This window comes from Taurulus bubalis, assembly GCF_910589615.1.
Source record: "Taurulus bubalis genome assembly, chromosome: 5".
NCBI classification, from domain to species: domain Eukaryota; kingdom Metazoa; phylum Chordata; class Actinopteri; order Perciformes; family Cottidae; genus Taurulus; species Taurulus bubalis.
The window spans coordinates 20848142-20874800 of NC_136593.1; the positions used below are offsets into that span (position 1 = coordinate 20848142).

Sequence of the window (26659 nt, forward strand, 5' to 3'; positions counted from 1 at the left end):
CAAATGTGAAAAATGTGCAATTCGGTGGATTTGTTGTGTTCGGGGTTTGCCTTTTTCCGTCTGCCAGCGCGTGGGTGGATTCATGAGGCCTCCTCCGTCTGTGCTTCCCTACAGGTACCGCATCTTCAGCGCGCCAAGGAAATGCACTGAGGACCGAGTAGGAGAGAGACAGAGAGCGAGAGAGACACCAATCGTTTTGTTGAGGACTCCCGAGATCCAAGGAGAAACCATGAGGTCGCAGCAGAGGAGCCCGGGGTCGGTGGCCGCGCTGGCCTTGATCACCTGCGTTTGTGCCTTTCACGTGACGACAGCCATCGACATCCCGCTGGAGGGTGAGTGCCGGTCCTGGATGAGGCAGGAGGGTTCTCATTTGTTTCAATGTCTGCTACTGTCAACAGGGTAGTTCTATCAAAGAAATAGGGGACATTGTTTCTGCAAAGACAACTTTGCTGTTGAGTTTGTTTTTTGTATTAATGCAAGTGAATGGGAATTTTGTTTGTCAGCATTAAAAATGTCATGTTTAAGTGGAGACACAAACTTAGAGAAAGATATCTGGAAATATAAAATTAATGATCAGGAAAGATGGAGGAGGGGCGACTGAAGACCTTCATTAAGTCTGTTTTTCCTAATTTGAGTTAGCGGACCCCTTTTATATGATTGCTTGTACACTTGGCTTGAAATTTTTCTTGCTGATCTCAAAATACCAGTCAACTGAACTCTACTTGAATAATTTGAAGTTTAAGTTATTTATTGGTCTTTGGATAGATCTTGTGAAAAAAATTAAAAAAATACATCATGTAAGAAGGGCTGCTAGAGAATTTTACCCAATATCCAGGTCTGAAAAGTGAAGCCAATGGGGAAGTGCCTCAAACTTGCATCTTTTCTAATGGCCACCTTCTGCTCCGGTTGCAAAAATAATTCTGGTTGTAAAGAAGTCTATGAGAAAATGACTCTACTTCTCTCTTGATGTATTCCATCAGTAAACATTGTAAACATGAGTTTATTATATAGATCATAAATCAGAGTACGCTTTAGGGCGGGGCTACCCTGTGATCGACAGATCTCTACCATGGCGTTGTCCGGTCCTCGAGTTTCCTGTAATTCGACCCAGAACTTAAACCCTTTCACAGGGTGTGTCCAAAATGCCCATTACTTAGTTCAATGGTTTTAACCCTCATTGCAAATGCATGCTGGGAAGTCTGCTAAACGCATCAAATTAAGTTTCTAAACAAATGTCATCAGGATATGAGCAAACACTCAGCAGCACATTCAGTCAAATCATAATGTCAACTCAAAACCCTTGATGACCTCATGTTAGTTCTGAAAGGGCTCTGAAAACATCCATCTATATTAGATTAATAATAAAAGATTTGCTGTTTTCAGTTGCTGTTTGACGTTTCACAGACACTTAATCATCAAACGCACGTTAAAAGCTTCTTCAAGGCGGGCCATTTGTGAAGCGGGAAGACGCAGCCGAGTATGCAAAGGACAGGACTCTTACAAAAGGAGTCTCAGAATGGTTAATGCTCATCTGAGGGGAGCTTGTCCTTGGTTTATCTTCAAGTGCTTTTAGCAGGAAAAAAAGGTGTCGAATAATTTAGAGGCAGATGAATCGCACTACGGTGGACTGTTACTATCATCAAGCATTCTGTGAATGGAATATATTTACAGCTACTCTCTACTTTGAGGCTGTGTGTTTTTATGTGTGTGTTTCTTTTGTGTTGGAGCCCCAGTTTCCTTGGAAACGCATATCAAACCTATCCCTCTGAATTATTCAGAAATATCTAAGGGCCCGATGAAGAACTGTTCAAACAGGTTTTCAGACAAGGCAGAAGTATTTTTTTGATGTCAGAGTATTGTTTTAATTCAGCTCTCTGTTTTTCCATTACTCATGTGTGTGCTTTTAAAAGGGTTTATGTAGAGAATACCTGTGACATAAAGAGATTATTCACAAACCGCTGACTGTTTTTGTTTTGCTTTGTTTATTCCCCCCCCTCCTGCTGCCACGGATTTTGTAGTTTTAGCTCATATAAACAGTAAGTTCGCTCTGCCGCACCGGCGCTGGTGTTAGTGACATCCTCTGCTCTCGTCTGTTAATCTCCTTGGCTCGCCGTCGAGCACAGCGGCAGCTTTGCTCGCAGCCATATGTGTTGGCTCTGAATCTCATGTGTCATCCGTCATGGACTCCATAGCGCGTGGCATCCTATAGCTTGTAGGACTCACGGCATGTCCCCGTTTCACCTCCACAGCCCGGTCACACGGTGCTGTTCATACCCATCGTGTTGTGTTTGTTCCATGCTTCAAGACCAAATAGAACAAATCTAACAAAACAAAAAGGCAAACCATCAACTATGTATGTGGAGACATATACTCGTAAACATCATAGCAAAGTGGTTCCCAACCTCGGGGTGTTTTTTTCCTGAATGGAGGAATTTCTTTTGGCGCCTCCACCCCCTCCGAAGATGTTGTAGTCAGTGCCAAAGGAGAAAAAAAATCACCATATCAAACAACTGTTGAACAAGATGAACAGAAATTTAAATACGACTTCTTGCAGTCTACTCCCCTCTCATCCACTAGCGGCTTTGGCCGGATAAGCCAGCTAAGCTGCATTGTTTCGGCTGGGCCTGAACGATCCGCTGTGAAGCTCCGTAGTGCTAACGGGATCACAGCTCCCATTAGCACTAGCCGGCTCCCAAACTGGCATCTCCACATAGCTGGCGGGACAGAGGGTGGCGGCATGCACCTTTTTAATTGTTGGTTCGTAGCCCGTAGGGTTTTTTGGCTTGTTCATGGGTTCCATTTACTCGAGCATGATAAACAAAATTGTGGCCAGAGATAACAGCAAAATGCACAGATTTCTGTTGCCTTTATTGGACGGGGGTCGATCATGCTTACTATGGTGCGTAAAGGCCCATTCTGAGCCGCCAGAGAAGGCCCCTGATCCTGGGGGTCAAGACCACCCAAGGGGCCCCGAGAAGAACCCAAGTGGTCACAAGATAGTTAAAGGGCGGAGAAAGAAAGAGAGACAACTGTTTTGCGTATTTCGTATAAAACCCTGGCCACTTTCACTATTTTTAAGCTTCTTAAAAGTAAAAATTACTCTTCAGTTGAAGTTTTCACAAATGCAACATCACCATTGAGGCTAAACAACCTGTGGGGGGGGGTCACAAGCAACAAAACGTTGGGAACCACTGCCCCCTAGTATCACACTGAACTCGATGCTTCTGAAAGGAGCTCTGCATCCCGGCCTGTGTTGTGTGTCTCTCACCTTCCCGTTGCTCGTTTTGTGATTGTCGCCCAGTTGAGCAGCTGCCCACCATCACAGCGCAGTCGCCCAGCTCTCTCATCGCCTTCCCGTTTGACGAGAGCTTCCCCATGACGTGTGAAGCCAAAGGGAACCCCGAGCCAGAGTGAGTACCAAGCCTCGCCCGTCTGCCCTGACACCAGTCACAAACAACAACAACAACAACAACAACAGTTTTCCACCAACAGTTTGCATTTTGGTTTGGAAAATGAGCCGCCTCGGCTGAAGGGACTTGACTTTTCAATACCGTCTTTCTCCATGTAGATTCCGATGGACGAAGAATGGCCAGGAATTCGACCCCTCTCTAGACCCCCGGCTGATGAAAGAGGAGAATTCTGGGACCTTTGTGATACCCAATAATGGGAACCTTACAGAGTACCAGGGAACCTATCGCTGTTACGCCTCAAACAAGCTGGGGACCGCCATATCGAAGGAGATTGAGTTCATTGTGCCCCGTGAGTAGCGTGTGTGTGTGTGTGTGTGTGTGTGTGTGGTGCTCTGTTACAGTGCTTTCAAAGTGATTCAGGGCCAGCAGTCGTGTGTAATGGCTGCACCTCTCCATTGTGAGCACCTCTTTGTATTGGACGGGGCAGAAAGTCATTGAGGGCTTTCCCTGAGCTCTCCACCCCAAAAATAAAACACTGAGTGTGATTTAGCCTCTCCATAATATCCTTTGATATATATATATATATATATATATATATATATATATATTTTTTTTTTTCTTTCAATTTTTGTTCCCTAACACAGTACATGCAGTACATTCTCAAAGAAAAGTGCATTTGGCTGGGCTTCAGCGTTGACAGCCACAAAGTGAAAAGAAATCCCAAAGTGACTGAATGATACAAAGCCTCCCTCTAAATCCCAGAATGATATGACTGCCATCTCCTGGAGTAGAAGAGAACTGCATCCTATATTTGATTAATTCATGTTTCTCTTTTTGTTGTTGTTTATGCTAGATGTTCCGAAGTTTCCGAAAGAAACACTTGACCCCGTCGTGGTGGAGGAAGGCCAGGCTTTTGTTTTACAGTGTGATCCACCTAAAGGCATTCCTCCACTCCAGATCTACTGGATGACTATCAGTAAGTCATACTTATGATAAATCAATGATGACGTATGTGCAATTTATTTTGAAATACAAGTTTATTTTTGCAACAGTACGCCCTTTCATTCTTATCCAGGACATGCTGTTTTTAGGTTTATTTCGAGTTCTCCTCACCTGCTGAACTTTTATTTTCATTTTGCACAAACATGAGAAGACTGCATGAAATGAAAGACTAAAATGTGTCGGAGAGATTCAACAAGTGGGCTTATAAACCTCAATTTAAAGAGAGAAACAAACAAACAACAACAAAAGGGGGAAAAGATAAGAAAAATGATATTAAATAATACAACAACAAATAAGAAGAACCATGCCACCTCCCCATGGTCAGATACATCTGAGGGGTGGTGAGATCATGAATTGGGTTCGAAAGAAGAACAAAAACTGAATTCTGTTGCACTAATTTGTATATTTGGTCTTTTTTTTTTTACCATAAAAAATGCACTATATTTTATGAACCTAGCTATTAATTAACTATTTTGTATGTGGAATCCTAATCTAAAAAGTGACTAACAGTAACTACACAGACAGATAAATCTAGTTCTCCCTCTGAAATAAAGTGGAGTAGAAGTATGAAGAAGAAGTACCTGGATATTGTACCACAGTACAGTCCAGTGCTTGAGTATATTAAAACTAGTGTTTCGTTGTGTGTCCTGTGCTCAGACCTGCAGCACATCGAGCAGGACGACAGGGTCTCCATGGGCCTGAACGGAGACCTGTACTTCTCCCACGCCGAGGAGAAGGACAGCCGGAGGGACTACTGCTGCTTTGCTGCCTTCCCGAGAATACGCACCATCGTTCAGAAGACCGCCATGTCCGTCGTGGTGAAGACGAGTAGGTGTCCCTTCACTGATCCCCTCCACGAGTTTGTTTTCAGAGCGCCGGCCGTTTCCAACGGGCTCGCCGCCGCATTCACGACTGCACAAGTGTCACACACATCCCCTCGGTTTCATGTTGTGGTTTGATCTCTGTGATGTGTTTCATTGATTCACGCTGTCCTCGTGTTCATTGTCTCTCTCTTTTTTTTGTCTTTTTTTAATTTATTTTTCATGTCTCACCCACCCTCCATTTCAGAAAACAGTGGCATGAGTCCCGAAGCTGGTAAGTTTAAAGTTTTTAGAGTAAAACACACTTTAGCTGTGCATCATCTGTAAACAGCTGTTTGCACTAGATGTGTGTGTGTGTGTGTGTGTGTGTGTGTGTGTGTGTGTGTGTGTGTGTGTGTGTGTGGTGTGTGTATAAATATATACAAATGTAGCTGTCTGCTTTCTGCCATGCGTCCTCAGCTAATGCAATCCTTGAGAGAAGACCCTCTCTCCTGACGCCCTCTGGTGTCAGATCAGAGACACGGCTGGTCAAAGGAGAGGATCTGAAATGGGAGTGTATTGCTGAGGGATTGTAAGTAACTCTTTTACCGACACGCTCCAGTATTATTTTGTCCCACATTTTTTGCTCTTTCACCACACTCTTTTTGATACGTAGTTTCATCACTCGCCCTTTGCCCCTGTTTCTTTCTCTCTCTCTCTCTCTAGTCCAACTCCGCAGGTCGAGTGGGTGAAGATGGGTCATCAGCTCCCCGTCAAAGCCACACTGGAGAATCACGGGAAGCTGCTGATTGTGCCGAGGGTGGACCAGGAGGACGACGGGCAGTACATGTGCAAGGCGAAGAACGCGCTGGGAGAAGCCATCCACTACTTCATGCTGGCGGTGGAAGGTAACGGCGCCGCGCCGCGAGGGCCACAGTGGCGTCGTCATGCCCGACGTGTTTGAGACCAATTCAGGAGTCAAGTCATTTGAATAATAGACTGATGAGGGACCTTCTCTTTGTTTGAAGAAGCAGTCGTGTATTCATATATTAAGTTCAGTGGTGGAAGAAGTTCTCAGATCCTTTACTGAAGTAAAAGTATGAACGTGACAATGTAAAAATACTGCATGACAAGCACAAGTCCTGCACTCGGATGCTTGCTGAAGTAAAGGTACAGCAGCATTATCAGCTAATTGAAGAAGTAAAAAAAAATCTTTTGTGACGAAATGTTTATGTTTTTTAATACAGACGCATCAATGTGTAAGCAACACTGGACTGTTATAATTCCTGAAGGGTTTTCCACAATGAACCGTTAGTCCAGTGGTTCCCAACCTAAGGGTCAGGCCCCACCAAAGGGTCACACGATGAGTCTGATGATGCATATGGGCAGGACAGAAGAAAAAGCTCTGTTTTGATACAACCATTTGTATTCATGTTTTGGACTTTCTTCTCATCTTTGCTCTGTGAAACATTGAACATGAGAAGTTTAGCGGGGGAGAAGTGTCTGAAGAGCTGATGACTGAAATCCAAGGAGACACCGGTTTTCACATCAGCGCTCACGGGGTTGGAAGCCGGTGGGTTCATCTTTAACAACCTGCTCAAGTACAAGTACCTCAGAATCGTACATGAGTACAGCGTCTAAGTAAATCTTCTCTCTGCTGACTTTATTAATACGGAGGCGTATGTGCAAATGCACTCTTATGCACAGAATCCGTTCAAAGCGCTCAAGGATTCCGGTGAGACAGGAGGCAGCTGAAGGGCCTCTCGTGTCTGTCAGCGCCTCCAGAGCCCCTCGAATGCAGCATGTGCAGCGGGGCCCCTCGTACTGAATACCGTGTGTCGGCCGACCGTTCCCGTGATTGTGTCCGCTCTCTGCGAGCGTCTAAGTGTCTTCCTGGCGGCGGCACTCATCGGTGTGATAACGCCACGCTGATTGTGTGTTCCCAGAGCCTCCGGAGTGGGTGGCAGAGCCCGAGAGCCAGCTCAGTATGATCGGCTCCGACGTGCTCATCAAGTGCAACGCCGACGGGACCCCTCGGCCGACGATTAAGTGGAGCGTGAACGGCGAACCTCTGCAGGGTCAGTCCGTCTTTCACCGTTTCAAACTTTTCTACTGATTGTCTTGTTTGCTTTCATTTATTATTAGTTCATGTGTTTAGAGTGAGAACCATATTTAAGTCCAACCAGACAGGTCTAACCACCGCTTCAGACTTTAATGTACATGCGTGGGCTGGGTGATTATTAATTAATAGTACATACAAAATTTACTATTTTGCATTCCATTTTGTCTTATGTTATAAATCCAGCGCACCCCTTTTCCTTTACACAGTGCTTCCAATTCATTAATTTGTCCGGTAAGCATTTCTTAATGACCCAAAATTTTGTTTACGACTTGGTGCTCACTGTGCCCTCTCCTGAGGGACCCTGTCTTGTTATCGGGCTTTGGGAGTGTTACTTTTTTTTTTCTGTGTCATCACCGTTCATATCTAGACTATGTTTATTTTTTACTTTTTTTACTTTTACAGAGTCGATAAATGCATCGTGTTAAATATATTTATATTTTTGCCCTACTGGAGCAGCCTTAGAGCAAACAGAGCTACGGCGTGAATGGTGACGATCTAAACCGGTCTGTGATTTTGTTGTTGTTGTTATTTTCTACAGGGTCCCATGCAGCCAACAGGAAGGTGTTGGATGACACCATAGTTTTGCACAACGCCAAAGCGTCTGACAGCGCCGTCTATCAGTGCGAGGCCTCCAACAAGCACGGGACCCTCCTGTCAAACGCAAACATCATGATCATGAGTAAGTGCTGCAGCATACTCGAGCCAGTCGGCACTTTACATTTCGCCGTCCCAAAAAAAAAGAAAGAAGCAGGATCCAAAGATTCCGCTTGCGAGCGAGTGTCAGACTTTGCGGCGAGTCACCGGGAGAGTGCTGCTGACTGATGTGTCGAGCCGGCGCTGATGTTGGCAGGTGCCCATAAAGCAGCGAGGAGCCCAAAGAAAGGAAGGCTGTCTACAAGCTGTAACTCCGTCATTCGGGCCCTGGCGGTTCTCCCCGTGGAGCAACAAGCCTCAGCTCCCTGCCATTTATATGCTAACAAGTTTCCAATTCCATACTGATTTCAGGGCCATAAGACAAACATGTGCTGCTTTACAAGTGCAGATAAACAGAAAAGACAGAATGTGGCGGAGTTTGTTCTCGGTGACACAGGAGTTAATAAAGCTGGACAGTCTCTGAATGCTAAGTCCCAGCGGCTGCTTTTGTAAACAATTAGGAGAGACAGAGCATTTTAATAGGAGGCTTTGGCTACAACTGATAAGCAAACGAGCCCGGCTTACTTATTATTCCATTGTTTTCGTCTTTGATTTCATTTAATTATTTATTTGCAGTTGCACATTGCTGACAACCTGACAGCCAAGTATTATTTATTTTGGGGACACAAAAAAAGGAGCCGACAATTAACAGCCCCGCCACCTCATTTAGCCCCCGATGATCTGCCTCCTTTCCTTCTTCGCCGTTTTTTTTCTTCTTCTGAAAGTCGAACAGTTGTTAAGGGTCCTTCCATGGTGGTTCTTCCACATCAGGGCAAATCCTCCTGCTTTGCCGAACAACCTCAGATTGATGATCAGATTCTGCCTCTTACAGATCTGGCCCCCATGATTCTCACCAAAGAGGGGGAGGACTACTCTGCGGTGGAGGGGAAGGGAGCGATGATGCACTGCTCGGTCTTCAGCTCTCCTCCTTCTATCATCACTTGGTGAGTGTGCAGCCTGCTCCTCCTCACATCCACCAGCAGAGAGCAGTAGATCTCAACCACTGGATGCACCCGGCCCCCTCTGTGTACACACACACACACACACACACACACACACACACACACACACACGCCTGTTTCTCCATCGGTGACCTGCTGCTTTTCAGTAACCTTGTCACTTTTAGACTTTCACAGCGTGCGTGTTTGTCCAGTCAGGTCCGCCGCTGTGTTCAAATTTAATTTGGAATCAAAAGGCGCTGTAATTGAACTTCCTTCTGAATGTCCAACCAGGAGCAAAGACGACTCCCCTGAATCCGTGGAGGGGCCGAGGTTCGCCGTTCACGACAACGGGTCGCTGGAGATCTACGGCGCCGAGAAGGACGACGCGGGGCAGTACACGTGTTTAGCCAAAAACACGGAGGGCTCGTCCGCCGTCGACGCCATGCTCTACGTGAAAGGTAAACAGCTTTTTGTTATTCTTGTAAAAAGTGTTCGCTGTGGCTCGCAGTCCTTGAAATGTGACTAACACGGTCGCGCCTATGGAAGATCCCACCAGAATAGTGGCGGCCCAGGAGGACCAGCAGATCTTAATAGGTACCACGGCCCAGCTCTCATGCCTCGTGGAGTACGACAAGTCCTTCAGCAACGACTTTGAGCTCCTGTGGGAAAAAGACGATATGGCGATAAGCCTCAACCACACTGAGAATTCAAGGTAGGAGGCTGCATTTATTTATTGTTTCTTTCTAGAGTGTTTCAGACTCAATCCCAGCTGAATTTTGCTCTCCAGTTTTGTCAATCAATACTGCGCCCTCCATCCTTTTCTGTACACAGATACTTTGTGGAGGACGGTATCCTGCAGATCCTCAACGTGAGCCACAGGGACCAGGGCGTGTACACGTGCGTGGCGAGAACCCCGGTGGACCGGGACGCGGCCTCGATGCTGCTCATGGTGTTAGGTGAGCCAACAAATAACAACCAATACCTTGGCTCCGGGGGACAAAAGGATCAGGGACCCCTGGTGCTACATTTATGTATGAGGCGTTCATAAAGGGATCGATATGTCACGGGAGCCCGAGCAGAGCGTGGACACGCAGGCACGCGGCTTTATTAGCTCACTGCCGTGTCTCGACAGTCAGCCCCCTTTTTTCTTCTGAAGAGATATATTCAACGTGTTAGAGTTTAAAAGAAATATGCAGCGATGCAGCTCGTTCCACATCCTCTGGCTCTCGGGGTTGATTTGATTGAACATTTGTTCCCGTTGGCCTTTTTTTTGCCGCAGAGATGGATGTGTCTGTGATTTTCAAAAAGTCATGTTGTTGTGATGGTTTTGCAGACGTCCCCGATGCACCCGAGTACTTGGTACTGTCTGAACACAAGAGCAAAAGTGTGAAACTGAAATGGATCCCTGGGGACGATCACAACAGCTCCACCACAGGTGAAAAAATAAATAATAATGGAGCATCTGTGTGTGCAGGTATCGGTACATACAGCACTGAGTATATGACGCTTTTGGGCGTCATCCTGCATGGTGATGGATTTCTATGATAGATCATGTACAATATGAGTCTGTTATTGATTCATCTGAGCATGAATTATGATTAGCCTCCCTCAGGGATACACAAGCTCAGAGCAGGGTTTGAGGAATTCTTTATTTATTTGTTTATTTTTTTTTGTTTTCTGCACAGCTGGTGGTTAGATAAGCAATCCTTTTGGCAAGAGCCGTGTCAGCGAGGGGCCCCGCTCTGATTGTCTTTCTGCCTGTCAACAGAGTTTATCATCGAGTACGAGGAGAGCCAGTGGGAGCCGGGGAACTGGAAGGAGCTGCTCCGTGTACCTGGCAACCACAACCAGGCCGTGCCCAAACTCCACGGCCACGTGGACTACCGCTTCCGCGTGTCCGCCGTCAACGCTGTGGGGAGGGGGTCCCCCAGCGAGTCCACGGAGAGATACAAACCCCCGCCGGCAGGTGAGAGGCTTCCATCCTTCTTTGCCCCCCCCCCCCCCCACCCATTGTTGATCATACTTCTTGATAAGGTCTTCTGGGCCACTTGAGCTGCCACAGCGCCGCCGCTCCGCGGACCCTGAAAAGACTCGGCACATAATTGATTCCGCTCCTGCTGAAAACCACGCTTGCTTGTGTGCCCATTTCGCCGGAGATTTCATTCACTAACAAAAGCGACAAAATCTATATTCCTTCTTTTCTGCAGCCCCTGACAAGAACCCAGAAAATATCAAAATCGAAGGTCATTTGCCATTTGAAATGGATATCAACTGGGAGGTAAGAAGTAGAGTTTGGTCTTTTATTATCCTCTTAAAGCACATCCTGTAATGTCAGCTACCTTTGTACAGTAAGTCATTCACATCCGCTACTCTTTTGGCAAGTCAAGGAACAGAGATGAAATTTTATCAATGCTTCATAGGCAATTACCAATAGAATATTAGAAAATATTAGAATAGAATTAATTTAATAGAAACAGCCCACTTTTGATATTTTATTCTGCGGTTCAGATCTTTAGAAAAATATTTTTTCAGGGATCACTCTGAATGCAATCCCAGTGAACGCTGCTCCTTTTCTTTGATTAGAAAAGAGAAAGAGCTGTGAAAATGATTTTTCCCCCCTTTATCTTTTCACACGTACGGTAATATATTCTGCTTTTATTGTAAAAAGATAAATCTCTCCTTCACTTATTATCTGGCTGCCCTGTCATCACGACGGAGTCCCACGAATCCTGGATTCACGAGCTCTCCCACTGTTAATGATTTGCTTTTGCGGATAATGGTATCTCATTCTATTTCTCACGGTCGGACTTCTGAAAGCAGATAAATCTTTTCATCTGCGACGTCTTAGCAAGGCCCGTATCAAAGAAAAGCCATGCTGCTGCTAGACCAGGTCAGTTGTTCCGTTATTAGATTGCGGGATAAAACACTGCCAGTGTTCCAGCCAGAGTTCACTGGGTTGTCGTTGTAATCCCACGGAGGCAGTGACATTGTGCGGTGAAAAGCAACTGCGAATGTCTTTATGAGACCCTTCACATTTCTGCTTTCTTTTCCTCCCATTATTCAGCCCTTGCTGCCCATTGAGCACAATGGTCCCGGTTTGGAGTACAAGGTGAGTTACAGGAGACAGGACGTGGCGGAGGACTGGAAGGAGCACATGGTGAAGAGACACTCGTTTGTGGTGACGAACACGCCAACCTTTGTGCCCTACGAGATCAAGATCCAAGCCAGGAACCACCAGGGCTGGGGTCCCGAGCCCAGGATAGTGACCGGCTACTCGGGGGAGGACTGTGAGTACCGTAGTGGTCTTCGTGGACCTTTTCAAATTTTTACGGAACCCCGAGAGGCCAGTGAGAAAAACAACATTCTGGTGATCCATTCTTGTGTTGGTTTTTTTCTTCTCCAATTATTACTGCAGAACAGGTGAAAAGGCCTTTTTGAAATGATCCTGAACCCGATATTATATAATATTATATATTTACAACATTACTTTACATTACTTTACTTTACATAACATCATCATACTTTTTTTTTTTCACAAAGTGTTTTGTGAAGACCTTTGGAGAGTTGCATCTCTCTTCTTGTTGCTATTTGCGGTGAAAACATGTGTCAGACGTCCTGGTGGATAAAACCAGGTGACCATGTGACTGTATTGAAGGTCCCGATTGTAGCTTGTGTCGCTTCATGATCTCACAGAGAAAGCGCTTCTCTCCCCTTCTGCTTAACTCGGGTGGACTCTCTGAAACCTTTACCTTCCAAGCTTTGAAATGTTTTCGACCTTTGACCTCGACTTCCGGTCAAAGCGGAACGTGCAGAATCTTATTGTATTTCCTGTTGTTTAGCTTTCTTCTGGACTTGCCCGCAGGATGTAACCTCAGGTCATGACTCTTCTCCTTGTTGTGTCCTCACTCACATGTGGTGTTTGTAAATGCCCCCCCCCCCCCCCCCCCCCCCCCCCCCCCCCCCCCCCCCCCCCCCCCCACACACACACTTAGCTCAAAAGTTACGTTAGCTTGTGTAGAGCCCACCGTTGTCAGTCCCTAATAGGTGTTCAGTGAATGTAGGTAGTTTGATAGTTACAGTCATGAAATCATCAAACTGGTTCACTTTAGTTAGCCATCATTTCTAGGCTAAACGTCCAGATTCTAACGTGCGTTTTCCTCCGCAGTTCCCTCCGCCGCGCCCGAAGACGTAGCCGTGGAGGTGATAAACAGCTCAGTGGTCAAGGTCAACTGGACGCGTGTTCACAAGGACAAGTTACATGGACATCTGGGAGGCTACAGGGTAATACCTCACAAACAGACCTTTGCTTTCTAGACAAAGGAGCTGCACCTGACCTTGCTCTAAATGTGTGCTCATCTCACCTCTTTCCGTCTCTCCTTTACTTCATGTTTTCATGGACAGAGAAAAAAACACCTCACATTAACTCGATTAGCATTCTCTCACACACGTACATAGTTTGACTCTGTGCGTCCTCTCCAGGTAAACTGGTGGCGCCTGCGCAGTCTGGCGCACTTGAAGAAAAGCTACGGGGACAAACACACGCTGGTGTTCCCCGGGGACCGCAGCCACGGCGTGGTGCCGGGCCTGACGCCCTTCTCCGAGTACAGCCTCATCGTCATGACCTTCAACGGGCGGGGCAACGGCCCCGGCAGCCACCCCCTCAACTTCAAAACCCCGCAGGGAGGTAGGATTGTGGAATAACAGCATGGGGTGTATTGATCCACAACTACTGAGGGGGAAAGTCTAATAATAACCAAAGAAAGTGGGTTGCAGAATTTCGACTGTTCACTGTTTGTATTGCCTTCTCTGCCCCCGCAGTCCCTGAGAGAAATCCTGTTTTCAGGGTCACGGATGTGCAGAGGCACATCGTCTCTCTGCTCTGGGCCCCGCCATCGGAGCTTAATGGAATTCTCACCCGGTACCTCCTTGAGTATCAGCTCAGTACGTATCCCTTCTCCTGATGCTTAACTGACTCGGATGGAATGTATTGCTTTCTTCCCCACTTGTGTTTAACAGCGTTCACATCCCGGTGCTCCTCTTCCTCTGAAGGAAAGAAAGAAAAACACGCAGACCGCATGTTTCAATTTGGACACCGTGACGGCGTGGACTTTAATAGCCTCGTTATTTAAAATCTCTGTGTCGTATCGATGCAGACAGAGTATTTACAGTACATGAGTGTGTTGGTGGAGTAGGAGCATCTCGCAACGGGAGGAAATTCACTGCGCCCCTCTAATACGGCCGGGGTCACGGTGGGATCAGAGTGTGTGTATAGGAGGCACGTCAGAGTGATGTCTGCGGGCCGGCGCGTCACGATCACGGCTCAGCCAGTGCTGACCAAGGCCACCGTGTCACAGTCTGTTAAGGTTCCGGCTTTACTGACCCCATCCTGTCTGCGGGGGAAGGGACAGTCCATTTTCCTTATAGCTCACCCGCCCCTCAAACAAAAGTCACCACGAACCCAGTGACTAACTTCCAACGTCATCTTTAGCGCCGCATTTCCCAGTTTGATTCGTCGGCCGCACAAGAGGGGCCCAAGTGGCTGTATTTTCAGGAGAGGACGTTTTCATTTTACCACAGCAATAAAGCTGATGGGCTCTTTGAAGTGTGCCTTTTTTCTCTTCTTTTTTCTGTATCCCCTTGAGGGAAGTCATGTGCGAAAGATTGTTGAGGATAATGCAGCCAGCTGTCGGCGTGTCATCGGCGACACTCGGGGAATCTTGAGCTGCAGCACAGCTGTTTGTGGACGGGGGGCGACGGCGTTACGGCCGATCTTCAGCTCGGCTACGTAATAGCGTCACGTCAGGTTTTCACAGGACGGCCCATTGTAACACTGTCTAACACGACGAGCATTTTTGCATTGATTTTGTTTGACAGCATAACAGAACTGAGACCCCAGTCTCCTGGGTGAAAGTCACCAATTTGATCCATTCATCTGCCACCACCACCACCGTGTCACACTTTATACTACTATTGGCTTACGATTACTACTATTCACAAAGCGTAAAGCCTTTCGGCTGGCAAACTATTGCTGAATGAAGTAGCGTATCCAACTTGCTCAGGTGTATATGGCATCATAGCAGCCGTGTGACTATTCTCACCTTTATAAAACACTGATACCTGTTTATCACCAAGTAATCTAGGTATTCAAAAACATTATCGAAGATTTTCCTCACATTGCGCAGCCCCTAGTGCCAATACATGTGGAAGGATTGCACCCAGTAGATATGGGCATGATACCGATACACTTTATAGCAATCATAACAACTGTTCACTAAGCTCATACGGAAAAGTTAAAGTCAGTTTTCTTTTCTTCATCGCTGAGGACATTCTGGCTGAGCGTATCTCACAGCGTTGAGTGGGTGGCTCGGTCACGGTGCCTCAGAGATCCGCTGATCCAGCCTGAAGCCCGGAGCAGAGCAGGGCCAGTTCAGACAAAACCAACAGCAGTCCGGCTCTCCGGAAGCTATCGGCGCACCACTTGACAAACACGAGTGTGTCACGCAGGTGAAGACGTGGGGCTCACACTCCCGTCCGCTCTGTCGCTTGGTTTGCTTACCGCGTTGTTGTTTTGCTGTGTGGCAGAGTAGTTCAGTTTCAGTTAGACTTTAAAATGTCGGTACGTACTCTACGAGAGGAAGTGCTAATGAGAGCGCTAGTTGTAGAAATTATAGAAATTACAAGTACATGTAAGATAAGATGGGATGACATAAATACACTGGAGAATAAATATTAAAAAAAAGTTTATACATGTTTTAAAAAGTTAATTGTGGTTAAAAGTAAGTTCATTCAGTGTTTCATTTGTAATGGAAAATAATAAATTCCATTTTACACCGCAATTGTTTTCTGAATCCGCTGAAGAATTCTTTGGATGATTTTCTCGCTTTATCTGCAGTCGTATATACAGTATTTGTGCCGATCTTTCTTTTTCCACCGCGCCATTTCCACACCGGAGTTACAACGGAGCAACTCATCGACAGATTTGGCCGAGTGAAGTTTGCGCCGCACTAATCCGCACCAGTGGGGAGTTCAATTCATTTCCGTTTTTCTTTTCCCATTTGAGCTGAACTGAGCTGAAGATTTCGGTCTTGGGTCCGTCTCGCACTACACTCGGCCAACGATATTTGGCCCAGTGGAGAAGGGCTGAAGAATATTTTGGAACTGTTGTCTGTAGTCAGTGGAAGAGCCAAAGTCTGCCGCCTTCAGCCTGTTCGGTCTATAAGATGGCGTGTGCCGGCTGTCAGGCCTGAGTGCTTCCGGATATGTGAGAAAGGATCCGTCCATGAGGGTCGACATGGGATGCTCGTGGCCTCTTCTCTGCAACAGCCTGGACTTTTTTACCAAAAATAGACTCCCTAGAAACAACAAAATAAAAATCCCTGATTTCTGATAACAGTGGGGGGTGTCTGGGCAAAAAAAAAAAAACTGGCAGACCGATACATTCTTGTCATTGTTTCTGTGGCACCTCTTTCACTGCAAAGGTCGCCTGAACACCTGCTGTGTTTGTTTTTTGTCACAAAGAACATAAATGCCACCTCCCTGCCTAGTGCGGCGCTTCAGGGAGTGAAAAACGAGACCCCACCGTAATGTAGACAAAGGCGACGCCGGTACGTTCTCGTTGCCAATGTGCAGGCCACCATCTTTTTGTTTGTTGAATGCAAAAATCACATTTTTAAAACGGGGTATTAAGCCAAACAAGAGCCCGTCGCGGTCCGGAAAACGACGTTGATTTGCGGTTGGAGCTGATAGGCGCTCCCTTTTCAGCAACGATGCAACATGCATGCAGATTGTAAAACGGATCTCGATTTCACTCTTTTTCGATCTCGATTTCACACTTTTTTGATGTACAAAGTGAGTCCAATAGTTCTCTTCCGAATGCAAATTAGTTCCTTCCATTTGCTCCCTGTACTTCTTATCTACCGATACGTTCCCAGTATGACACCCTCTTACATACAAAGTACTTACGCCATCATAAGCTCGCTTTAACCAAAAGCATTAACCCTTTAAATGCCTCAGCGAAAGCCGTGGCCTGAGGCGTTACCTTTTAGAGTTGTCCGTCTGTTCGTGAACATGAGCTTTCACTTCATATTTTAAACAAAACGCCCATTTTGACCATCTAAGCCTAATCGGTTCTTTCAAGTCCAAGGTCATTGTGACCTCACACAACTCAGAACCCAATAATTGAAATGCTAATTCTAACAATTCACACAAATGTCCAACAGAATAAAGTGGTGGATGACATTTTGGAAAAACATGGACGTAAAATGCAACCTGACTGGTCGAGGGAGGCCTCCAACTTTTGCATAGATCTTTACATGTTTTTTTTTGTATTTTCTCCATCTAGTCAACGACACGGAGGAAGTGGGGCCACTGCAGACGGTGAACATCAGCAAACCCGACACCACCAAGTGGACCCTGCGCGACCTGGAGCCCGTGAGCAAATACAAGCTCTACCTGCGCTCCTGCACCTTGGTGGGCTGCGGGCCGGCCGTCAGCGAGGAGTGCACCACCACCCTGGAAACAAGTGAGTGATTGGAGGGTCCTGCAAAGCGCGCGCGCGTGTGTGTGTGTGTGTGTGTGTGTGTGAGCTTGTGGGCGGGCATGGGAAGGATGCGCTGAGAACACATTCATGCCCGAGAGAAGCCTGTGACGGAGCCATTGCACTATTTCAAAACGGCATTGAACTAGCAGGATATGATCCACGCCTGGGCAGCAGAGCTTTTCATATCTCCATGTAAGTAATTTTTGTGGATAAACAATTTCATACAGCCGGCAGTGGAGGTTTTCATTTGTCACTGTCACAAGAGAGCAAGTGCTTATTGATTGGACGGAGAGTGCGTGCCATGAAACAATCAGCAAAGAAAGAAAATTGCTTTGAGCAGGAGGGGAAACTGAAGGTTCTGATACTGAATTGTGTAATCACGACAAGAGTTGCCGGGTAAGTAATCATAATGAGCCGGCTTGCAGCGTGTAATCTTTTTCTTTTCAATTACACATCATTTGTCGAGGACGGCACGCCGCACTTCATGCTGGCGAGATCTCAAAAGTCAAGCTCCTGTGAGATTGCGGGGCGGCGGCTCTGATGGCCACCGGACAGGAAATGAAACGGGGGAAACTGCGGGAACAGCAGCAGAAATAAATGACTGGGCGCTTTTTATTTTAACATTTTTGTTTTGATACAAACGCAACCTCAAAGGCTTCAAGTGCGCCATTCAGGTTGTGTTATGCCAAACAAAAAAAACGGCTCACTTGTTGTTGAAACACTGCAGGTGTTGAATTCCGCAAGCGAGTACTTAGTGTTTACTGGAAGAATCCTCACAATCACGGAAAGGAACTGAATTGGCTCTTCGGGGTTGTTTATTTGCATGCTGATAAGACAACAACAACAAAAAATAATTAGAGGGAAGAGGACTAATTTTTATACGGTATTGATTTTTGTGGAGCCGTTGCACGTGTGTTTGTGTGAAATGTCACTAAAACCTGCAATAGTGAACCACATCCTTTCATGAATTTCTAAAAAAATATTGCTGTATGCTGGTACGACATGTTTCCGCAGTCGTTGTTATCGTTTAAGTTAGCGGTTGCATGCTTTCTAGATGTAGAAATGTGTGGACAGGTGTGGATGCTGCAGGCCTGAATAAATCACCAGGGTTTTTCGACTCTCAAACAGGTCGACGCGTTTTATTTTTCCTTCCTGTGCGGAATTTAAAACGCTCCAAACACTCGGCTCCTCCGCAGATCATTGACCTTGTCAGCCGTTTGACCTTGCCATCAGCAGAGAGCACTCTGATGCCTCCTTTCATTAGAAAATTGTCAACTTCTCAGATAAAGTTTGTGGCTTCTCTCCCTCTCTCTAATAGCAATGGTAATGAGTAACCTAATTATAAATTCATATTAATCTGGGCTCATTAGTGACTGTAAACGAATATTGACTTTTATCCTGACAACAGCAGACTCGTGTGTCGAGCTCAAGCTGAGGAAATAAATGATGCTTTAAGAGGCTTTAAGAGCATCAGACATTCATTCTTCTCCCCATCAATGATGTCAAAAAAGAAAGAAAACAAGAAAGAAGCATCTCACCTTGTGTATAGAAAATGAAAAAAAAAATGTCCAGATTGTTTTCTCAGTAGACGTGCTAGTTACTAATGGTAGAGTTTAGCTGAAAACAGCATGCGCGCTAACAGTAGAACGTAGCGCCCCGAGCTCTGTCTCGATTGATAACCACACGGTCTGTCTTTCTTTTCAGGCAAGTCAGCTTCCCCCTCACCTCCAAGCACTCCAAGGTCCCCAGTGACCAAACCCACTCGCTCCACCATAGGTAGAGCGGCAGCCCATCATGACACAACAAGCATCCGTCCACCGGGTCAGGGAAAACTGTGGCATGGATATAGAGAAGAGCTAAATACTAAATATACGGCTATGTTTATATATCGTGTGTGTTGTTTCCAGTGAAAACGAGGATTGACGTTTTCTAAAACACGTTTGTAAAAAAAAAAAAAAGTGCATGGTACGAAAGTCTTATGAGGTCAGAAAGAGAAAGAAATGTCACCGTGTTCATGATTGAGTAACAGGCGATACATTTTTTTATCTGTGGGGAAAAAAGGTTTTGCCAGAATTATTTACAAAGAAATAAATATTAGTTGTTGCAATGCTCATTTCCGCCACAAGAGGCTGAAGTGCGCCACTACCCCATGTTCTAAATAGGACTTAAAGCATTCATGTTTTTCAGGTGGGGTTTAATTCCTCCATGCACTCTTAACATCAGCTACATACATTCTGTGTATAGTGACAAACACGTCAGGCCCAAACTCACTGGAAGTGATGTAAGACATGCCTCATTTGACACGTGTCATTGATGCTCCCATGGCGCACTGCAGGCATCTGGTTTGAGACCACAGAACTAGAAGTATTTTGAGAAATTATTATTATTCAGATACCCATCAACCCCTTTACATTGTTAAATTATTGATATGATGAAAATAAGTTTACTAGATCTTTTTTTTTTACATATATTTAAAATTAGCATCAATAAGTTAATAAACTGAATTTGATATATTCCATATTAAATCAGACAATGATGGCACAGCGCTGTGTATTATATATATTTTTCAACCCAAAATGCTTTGCGCTGTTTATGGGGTACTTGGCTGAAAGAATATTTCTCAGGAATTTTTTTAAAATATTCACTTTGTATACCTTTCAGCGTTCTCCAAACCAACACAGCCGATGCAGAAAAAACAGATTTGGTGCCGTCAAAGTAGAGCGCGTTTGGCAAAGCGGGGTTAGATGCTTTCAGTTCAGTTTTTGTACAATGAGAAGAAGAAAAAAAATCTGTATACAAAAAAAAAAGTGAAGAAACGTGGAATGCTTTTACTGGCAAAACCTTTTCCCCCACATGTCTTATTTCATGAACAAGAAAACTATTGAGATCAGACTCAAAAGATTGGTCACCTGACAATCGGCTTCCGTAGCACGCTGATGAAAACAGCTGGTTCTAATTTCTCGGCTGCACCACGGGGAAACCTGAGATAGTAGATCTATATTTACCAGCCCGACAGTGAAGCTGTAGATTGCAGTCACTTGAAGCGGACAGATATCTCTTAATTGTCAGCGATTGATTGTGTACACATCAGGGTATTGACCAAACGGTCACCTGACATTTCCATGGAATCTTCAACTGGGTAAACGGGGACAAGAAGTCGTCCAGGGCAGCATCCGAGCTGAGAGAGGGAAAAATAAATAATGGGCCGATCCGGGGAGGCGCAAGCTCAAACTGGGAGGTGATTCACGGCACACTAAGATAAGTGGGAGCTGTTGAAAGCTCCTGTATCAGAATATTTTCTGGCCACTCCTTATATAAAAAATAAAAAAAGCCATCTGACTTTGAAGCGGGCGTCTTCCAGGACACCAGCTCCCTGCTGGGCGAGCAGCTGCTTTCTGCAGCATTTAATAGCAAGTTGAAGGAGCGCTGTGAGAAAACACAGCGGCCAGCTGATATTTTTAGTGTTTTTTTAGGAGGTGGGGTGGAGGTTTATCAGTCCAAGTCATCGGGTAGTTCCAATGATTGGAATTACCATAGCTCGCAGACTAATCCATCAGCATTAGTCAGAGGGCATCGTCATCTGCGGTGGTCGGGACGGCCGGCGCAGGTGTCCTCGCGTGGAGAATGATCACTTGAGCAAACATCGCACCTGAGCTGGAGACGCGCGGCCGAAGGATTTGCATGTCTGCCGCGGGGAAATGAAGTGGATCGTGGTTTTGTTGACCGGCCCAGGCGGCGGCTGTCAGAGCACACGTCCTCCATACTAATGACGCACATCATTCACGGCATTATTAGATTGTTTGTCTTCGCAGTCGGGTATCCGAAAGGCGACACCGCACGACGCGTCTGAGATCAAACTCCCTTCTGCCTTTTTTAAGCTTAAAGCTCTGTCTGCCTTCAAAGCAAATAACGTCAAATATAATTATTAAAGCCGGCTCGTAATTGGATCTTCAAAGAAAAAGAGTATAACCGGGGCTGTAGTCACCAGTGAGGACATAGGGCTCATGCTGCTAATGGGAATTAAATTACACATGGCTGGCTTCAAAGGAGGATTCAGATTTATTTGTTTTTGTTTTGTGTTTTTTTTTGTAAACAAAGATTTAGAGCTGAAATTATTATTTGATTAGTCAATCGACAGAAACAACTTTGATCCCTGGGGAACCGCTGTTAGGCTTTTTTCACTATTTTCAATGACTAAATGCTTCATCAATTAATCTACTGATAATTTGTCCCTATTTATAGGTACTCGAAACCGTCAAATTTGACTGCTTTTAAAAATATGAAATTAACCCAAAGGAATATAATAAACATATTGCACCACCAGCCATTACAGGAAAAATAAATAAAAAGTGCATTGTATGTCTTTTTTGGCAACCCCTTACAAGATAGAGAATGTACCAGTCCCTTGAAATAAATGTACATAGCCCGTCTTATTTTACACTTCTAGTCGTAGGTATGTGAAAGTACGACCGACGAGAATGTAATGTGTAATAATATCTTATCCTAAGAGTTACAGATTTGAAAGGTAATAATGTATTCTATTAAATACTACAAATTTATAAACAAAACTATTCTCAGTTGAACTATGAAGCCTTAAAAATATAGAACATTTAAAAATTGACAAATCTCTTTGATTTATCTCCTTTAATCTCCCATTTCAGCATCCACATCTTAATCTCCCCCCTTCAGACATAATTGAAGCCTCCTTACAATAGTGTGGGAAACAAAAGGGCACTTTCGTTCTCTTTCTTTCTTTAATAGGAGAAGAGCGACTTCCTCCTCCTCATGACATTCCCTCCCTGATGTCCTTCACTAACCACTCTTTTCCATTTCTCTCCCCTTCTCTCTCACCTGCTCTCATTTCACCTCCAGCCTCGGCCCTGTTAAGTTTTAGCTCAGTTGTTAGCGACAGCTTTGCAAATATCAGCTGGATGTCTGAAGGAGAGCACACAGAGTTTTATATTGCACATATGAACAACCGTAAGCTCACGTTACTCTTTTAGTTTTTTTTGTCTCTCTGGTGGTTTGTGGTAGTTTGTGACGAGTGAGTTTTAGTGACAGTGCATAGTAGTCGCCCTCCGTGTCCCTTCATTGGTGAATTCAGTATCCGTGTGCTGTCGTCTCCGGTACTAACACATCCTGACCCGTCGCCCTCTGCACAGGTGAGGGTGTCTGGAAGATATCAGAGGCCTTAAACACCTCTAAGACCTTCCACGTCATCGACGGGCTCGACCCGGGGACAGAGTACACTGTGCGCCTTATTCCCAACAGCTGGCTTGATAATTCTAGCATATTTGAAGACGTTATCACCACCGGGTTAACAGGTGAGGAGGAGGGGAGGGTGGGATGGGATGGGGGGGGGGATTCAAAACGACAAAAAGAAAAGAAAAGCAAAAGCAGGCAAAACTAAAACGACCTTGAGCAGTGACTCCAGCCTCAGCGTGTGGTCCTAGCCGCTGTCACTTGGATTTAATTTCGCCGCGCGGACCCGCCGAGAGGAATTACATTTGTACAGCGTCCATTTTACTTGATTAATTAGACAGGCGGGATTAGCTGTTTAATATTAATATTGGACCGCTTCCAAACGAGCGGCGAGCCACCGCCATCAGATAGGCCCCCGGCGACGCTCGAACGTTCAATCAAGTGTCCCGATTGAAAAGGCCAAGGCGTGTCAAAGTCACCGGCTTTTGTCCTCCCCAGGTCTGGCCAGCGTCCACGGAGGAGTCTCCACCCAGGGCTGGTTCATCGGCCTGATGTGCGCCATCGCTCTCCTCACTCTCATTGTGCTGATCGCCTGCTTTGTCAACAGAAATAAAGGGGGGAAGTATTCGGGTAGGTGCACACACACACACCACCTTGCTTGAATAGTAATTGCTGCTTGGAGCATCATTATATTTCTATTCAGCTGTTTGTTGCCATGAGCGAGATTATCAATCACACTGGCCACCATTACAGGAAGCTGGTTTTTCTTTTTGCTTCCAGCCACAAAACCATTTTTTTAATGCAAATTCCTACAGAAAAAGGCTTGTGTAGTGATCGGAAAATGTGCCTTTCTACTGTACGTCCCACATTTGAATTTGGCTTTATTAAGACACGCAGCTTTTTATTTGTTTGTTTTTTAGGTTCTTTTTCTCCCCCCAGCAGCAATATAAACAAAGTACAGCCCACAGCGACACAAAAATGCAAATGCTGCACACGGGGTGGCCGAGCACGGAGTGATGACATAAGCGCCGCGGTATCTCAATGTTATTCATCCTGTCGGGTACATGGGAGTCCTTATCGGCTTTATTATTCACGGCTAATGGCCATCAGGTTGTCGTCCGGGCAGCGATCGCTCCACTCGTCAGCAGAAAAGAACAGAGAGCGAGACGCAGCCCTGTCCTTTGTTTTCTCATTAAGTTCTCATTATCACCCGCAGCTCCGACAAGCTTTTCTTTCATTCCCTTCCCTTTTCTTTTTTTCTTCTTTTCCTGTTACATCACATATAAGAGTAGAATTTTTAATGAATTCTGTAGGAATTTATATAAAAAGAAAGCGTAGTTTGTTCGAGATGAAGCTCGATTTTGATCTCGAATTTGATTTAGAGCGTCATAAATGAGACGGTAAAGGGTGCTCTTGAATCGATTTTGAAATGTCGCAATCTGTTTCCAAGGCTTGCAGCGCTCTTTCATTCAGTGAGTCAGTTGCAGGGAATCGGGGGACTGAGACTTGAAACTTCATCATCGGCCGTCTCTCAGGGGAAAATCGCTGATATCTTCTTCTTTTCATTTCGTGAGCAGTGAAAGAAAAAGAGGACCTTCACCCAGACGTGGAGTCCCAGGGCATGAATGACGACACATTTTGTGAATACAGGTAAGCGGAGTCCTCCCCCACCCCCTGGAGCACTATTTCACCACCTCATTGCAATTCATGTGCAACAGTGTATGAAATCCTCCTTTTGGTGTCCTCTTCTCTCGATATTCTCTTTCTCCTCCCGGCGAAAAGACAACCTGGCACGCACGAGGTGCAGGCGGAGCCTAACGCGTCTTCTGCTCAACACGTTTGATGGCCCGAGTAACTGGGAAGTATGTGATAAACAGTGGTAGCATCCCTGAGCTGTTTACACATCGCTGTTGTCCGAGTGGTAGCATCCCTCTCCATAGGCGCTCTTAGTTCCTTGTGATGGACGTTGCGTCCCCCAAAGGGTGAGCGGTTCCTGTCTCTGAGCGCAGGCTGCTTTAGCGTAACAGCGGGAGGCTAAAACCGATCCGTGTAACCGAAAGCAGCCCATCTCCAGGGCAGCGGTGTGTTCCGGGTCCCGGTGTAATTCCCCACTCGGTGGGTCCCGCACGGCACAACAAGCGATGATGCGGTGAAGTCAGAAGCAGCTCAAGTGTGACGGGATTCACACTCCGTCACGTCGACTCCAGGAGGTTTTGTTTGTGTGTAAAGTCCCTCTTAAGTTCTTTTGACTACGAGCTTCAGACCAGCGGCTTATTGTGGTAACTGAAAAGAAACAGTTCAACATTTTGGAATATGTTTCTCGTTGGCTTTCTTGCAAGCGTTAGATGAGAACATCCATACATCAAGCTAATGTCTGTACCTTGCCTGGGCAAGGTGGCACACTCGCTTGCACTTCCTGCCTGAAGGCCTTTACACTGCAGGGGCGTTTCTTTTCTTCTTCTTTTTGTGTGATTACGTTGCAGGAGAAGAAAAAAAATATGCAGTTTTTGTCATAAATACTTTCACATAGAACCCAAATATCATGGGGTGGAAATGAAATAAAAATAATGGTTAAAAAAAAAAGAAGCTTTTGGTGTTTACACATCGAGAATAAAAGGCATCAACAAGTGTATTTCCTAAGAAAATTGCTTTAAGGCAAGGCCATGCAAGTTTATTTGTATAGCACATTTCAACAACAAGTCGATTCAAAGTGCTTCATATAAAACCACCGAACTGTCAGGAAACACGACGCGCTCTCTGTCAATACTGACACCCTGGAAATAGTAGTCGTAGCACATAAACAGTCTCTGAACACTTTGAATATCTCTCGGTTACTTTTCACCAATCAGCTGCTTTTGGAAATCCGCATGAACCCCTCTTCAATATCGACATAAATTACATCCACCACAGCACTTATTTAAAAAATGAAATGTGCCCCTTTTGGGGACAAACACACAAGGCCAAACGGTCAATTAAGTTACCATGTGACAAGCAATGTAGCATTAAAAAAGCTACTTTTTTTTTATGTCTGCCTCCGTGTAAAAGCGCAGCGCATCATTTCCAGTAAACTTCACGGAGGACATAAGCACTGAATCCGTCGGCGTGTCGACCACTGCCAAACCTGCTAGTCAGCAGTTCTCGTCACTCCAACCGTCCCGCTCCTGTTCCATGTTTGGAGAGCCTAAATCTGTCTGGAACGCGAGAGCGGGAGGATATTCATGAGCATTAGAAATTTGATCAGCACCGCCCGTAAAATAAAATACACGAGTTCTGATGAGTGCGAATATGCTCCTAAATGTCCACTCGGCAAACACTTGGGATTTAACGAGGCTAGATTTGACTACACAAAACGCTGGTGCAAGCGGCGCCAAGGTCACGTGACGTTCATGTCAACGGCTATTATGTGAAGTTACCTACTTATGAACCTCATCATGGGTTTATTAGTCCAGCCGCACACTTCGTCGAATGCATCAATGCCTGTGTAGCGTGAGGGTTAATATTGTCCAACATGTGGTCCATGACATTATTTCCCTGGCTAACGCCAATGCCAGTCACAGAGGCTCATCGTAGAGGCAGTGATAGTGGAGCCTGTGTGTGTTTGTGTGTGTGTGTGTGTGTGTGTGTCCCACCTCACCACACCCCACGTCCTCCCTCCCCCCCACTCGTCCTCCCCAGTAAACCATAAGAGTGAAGCCATGGGTGAAATGAGGCGATTCTAAATCCACTGCGCCCTCTCTCGCAGCGACAACGACGAGAAGCCGCTGAAGGGCAGCCAGCACTCGCTGAGCCGAGAGATCAAAGCCGGGGACAGCGGGGACAGCCTGGTGGACTACGGCGACGAGGACGTCCAGTTCAACGAGGACGGCTCCTTCATCGGCGAGTACGCGGGGCGGAAGGAGAGGAAGAGGGCGTCCGCCGAGATCAAGGCCACCAGTCAGACCCCGGCGTGA

At 45.8% G+C, this 26659-nt stretch overlaps 1 protein-coding gene across 1 annotated transcript; it reads left to right on the forward strand.

Moving 5' to 3' along the window:
• Positions 1-229: 229 nt before the first annotated feature.
• On the forward strand, positions 230-26659 carry chl1b (cell adhesion molecule L1-like b; the record flags this gene model as incomplete). The annotated part of the gene is made up of 26 exons (XM_079218990.1): positions 230-332; positions 2019-2036; positions 3302-3410; positions 3569-3759; positions 4264-4386; positions 5070-5240; positions 5481-5507; positions 5693-5804; positions 5939-6120; positions 7159-7290; positions 7873-8013; positions 8860-8971; positions 9260-9426; positions 9515-9680; positions 9800-9924; positions 10302-10403; positions 10737-10934; positions 11176-11246; positions 12033-12255; positions 13134-13249; positions 13448-13652; positions 13787-13909; positions 17310-17489; positions 23208-23339; positions 24287-24359; positions 26452-26659. 26 exons carry the CDS (start codon positions 230-232, stop codon positions 26657-26659), a joined length of 3510 nt encoding a protein of 1169 aa, XP_079075116.1.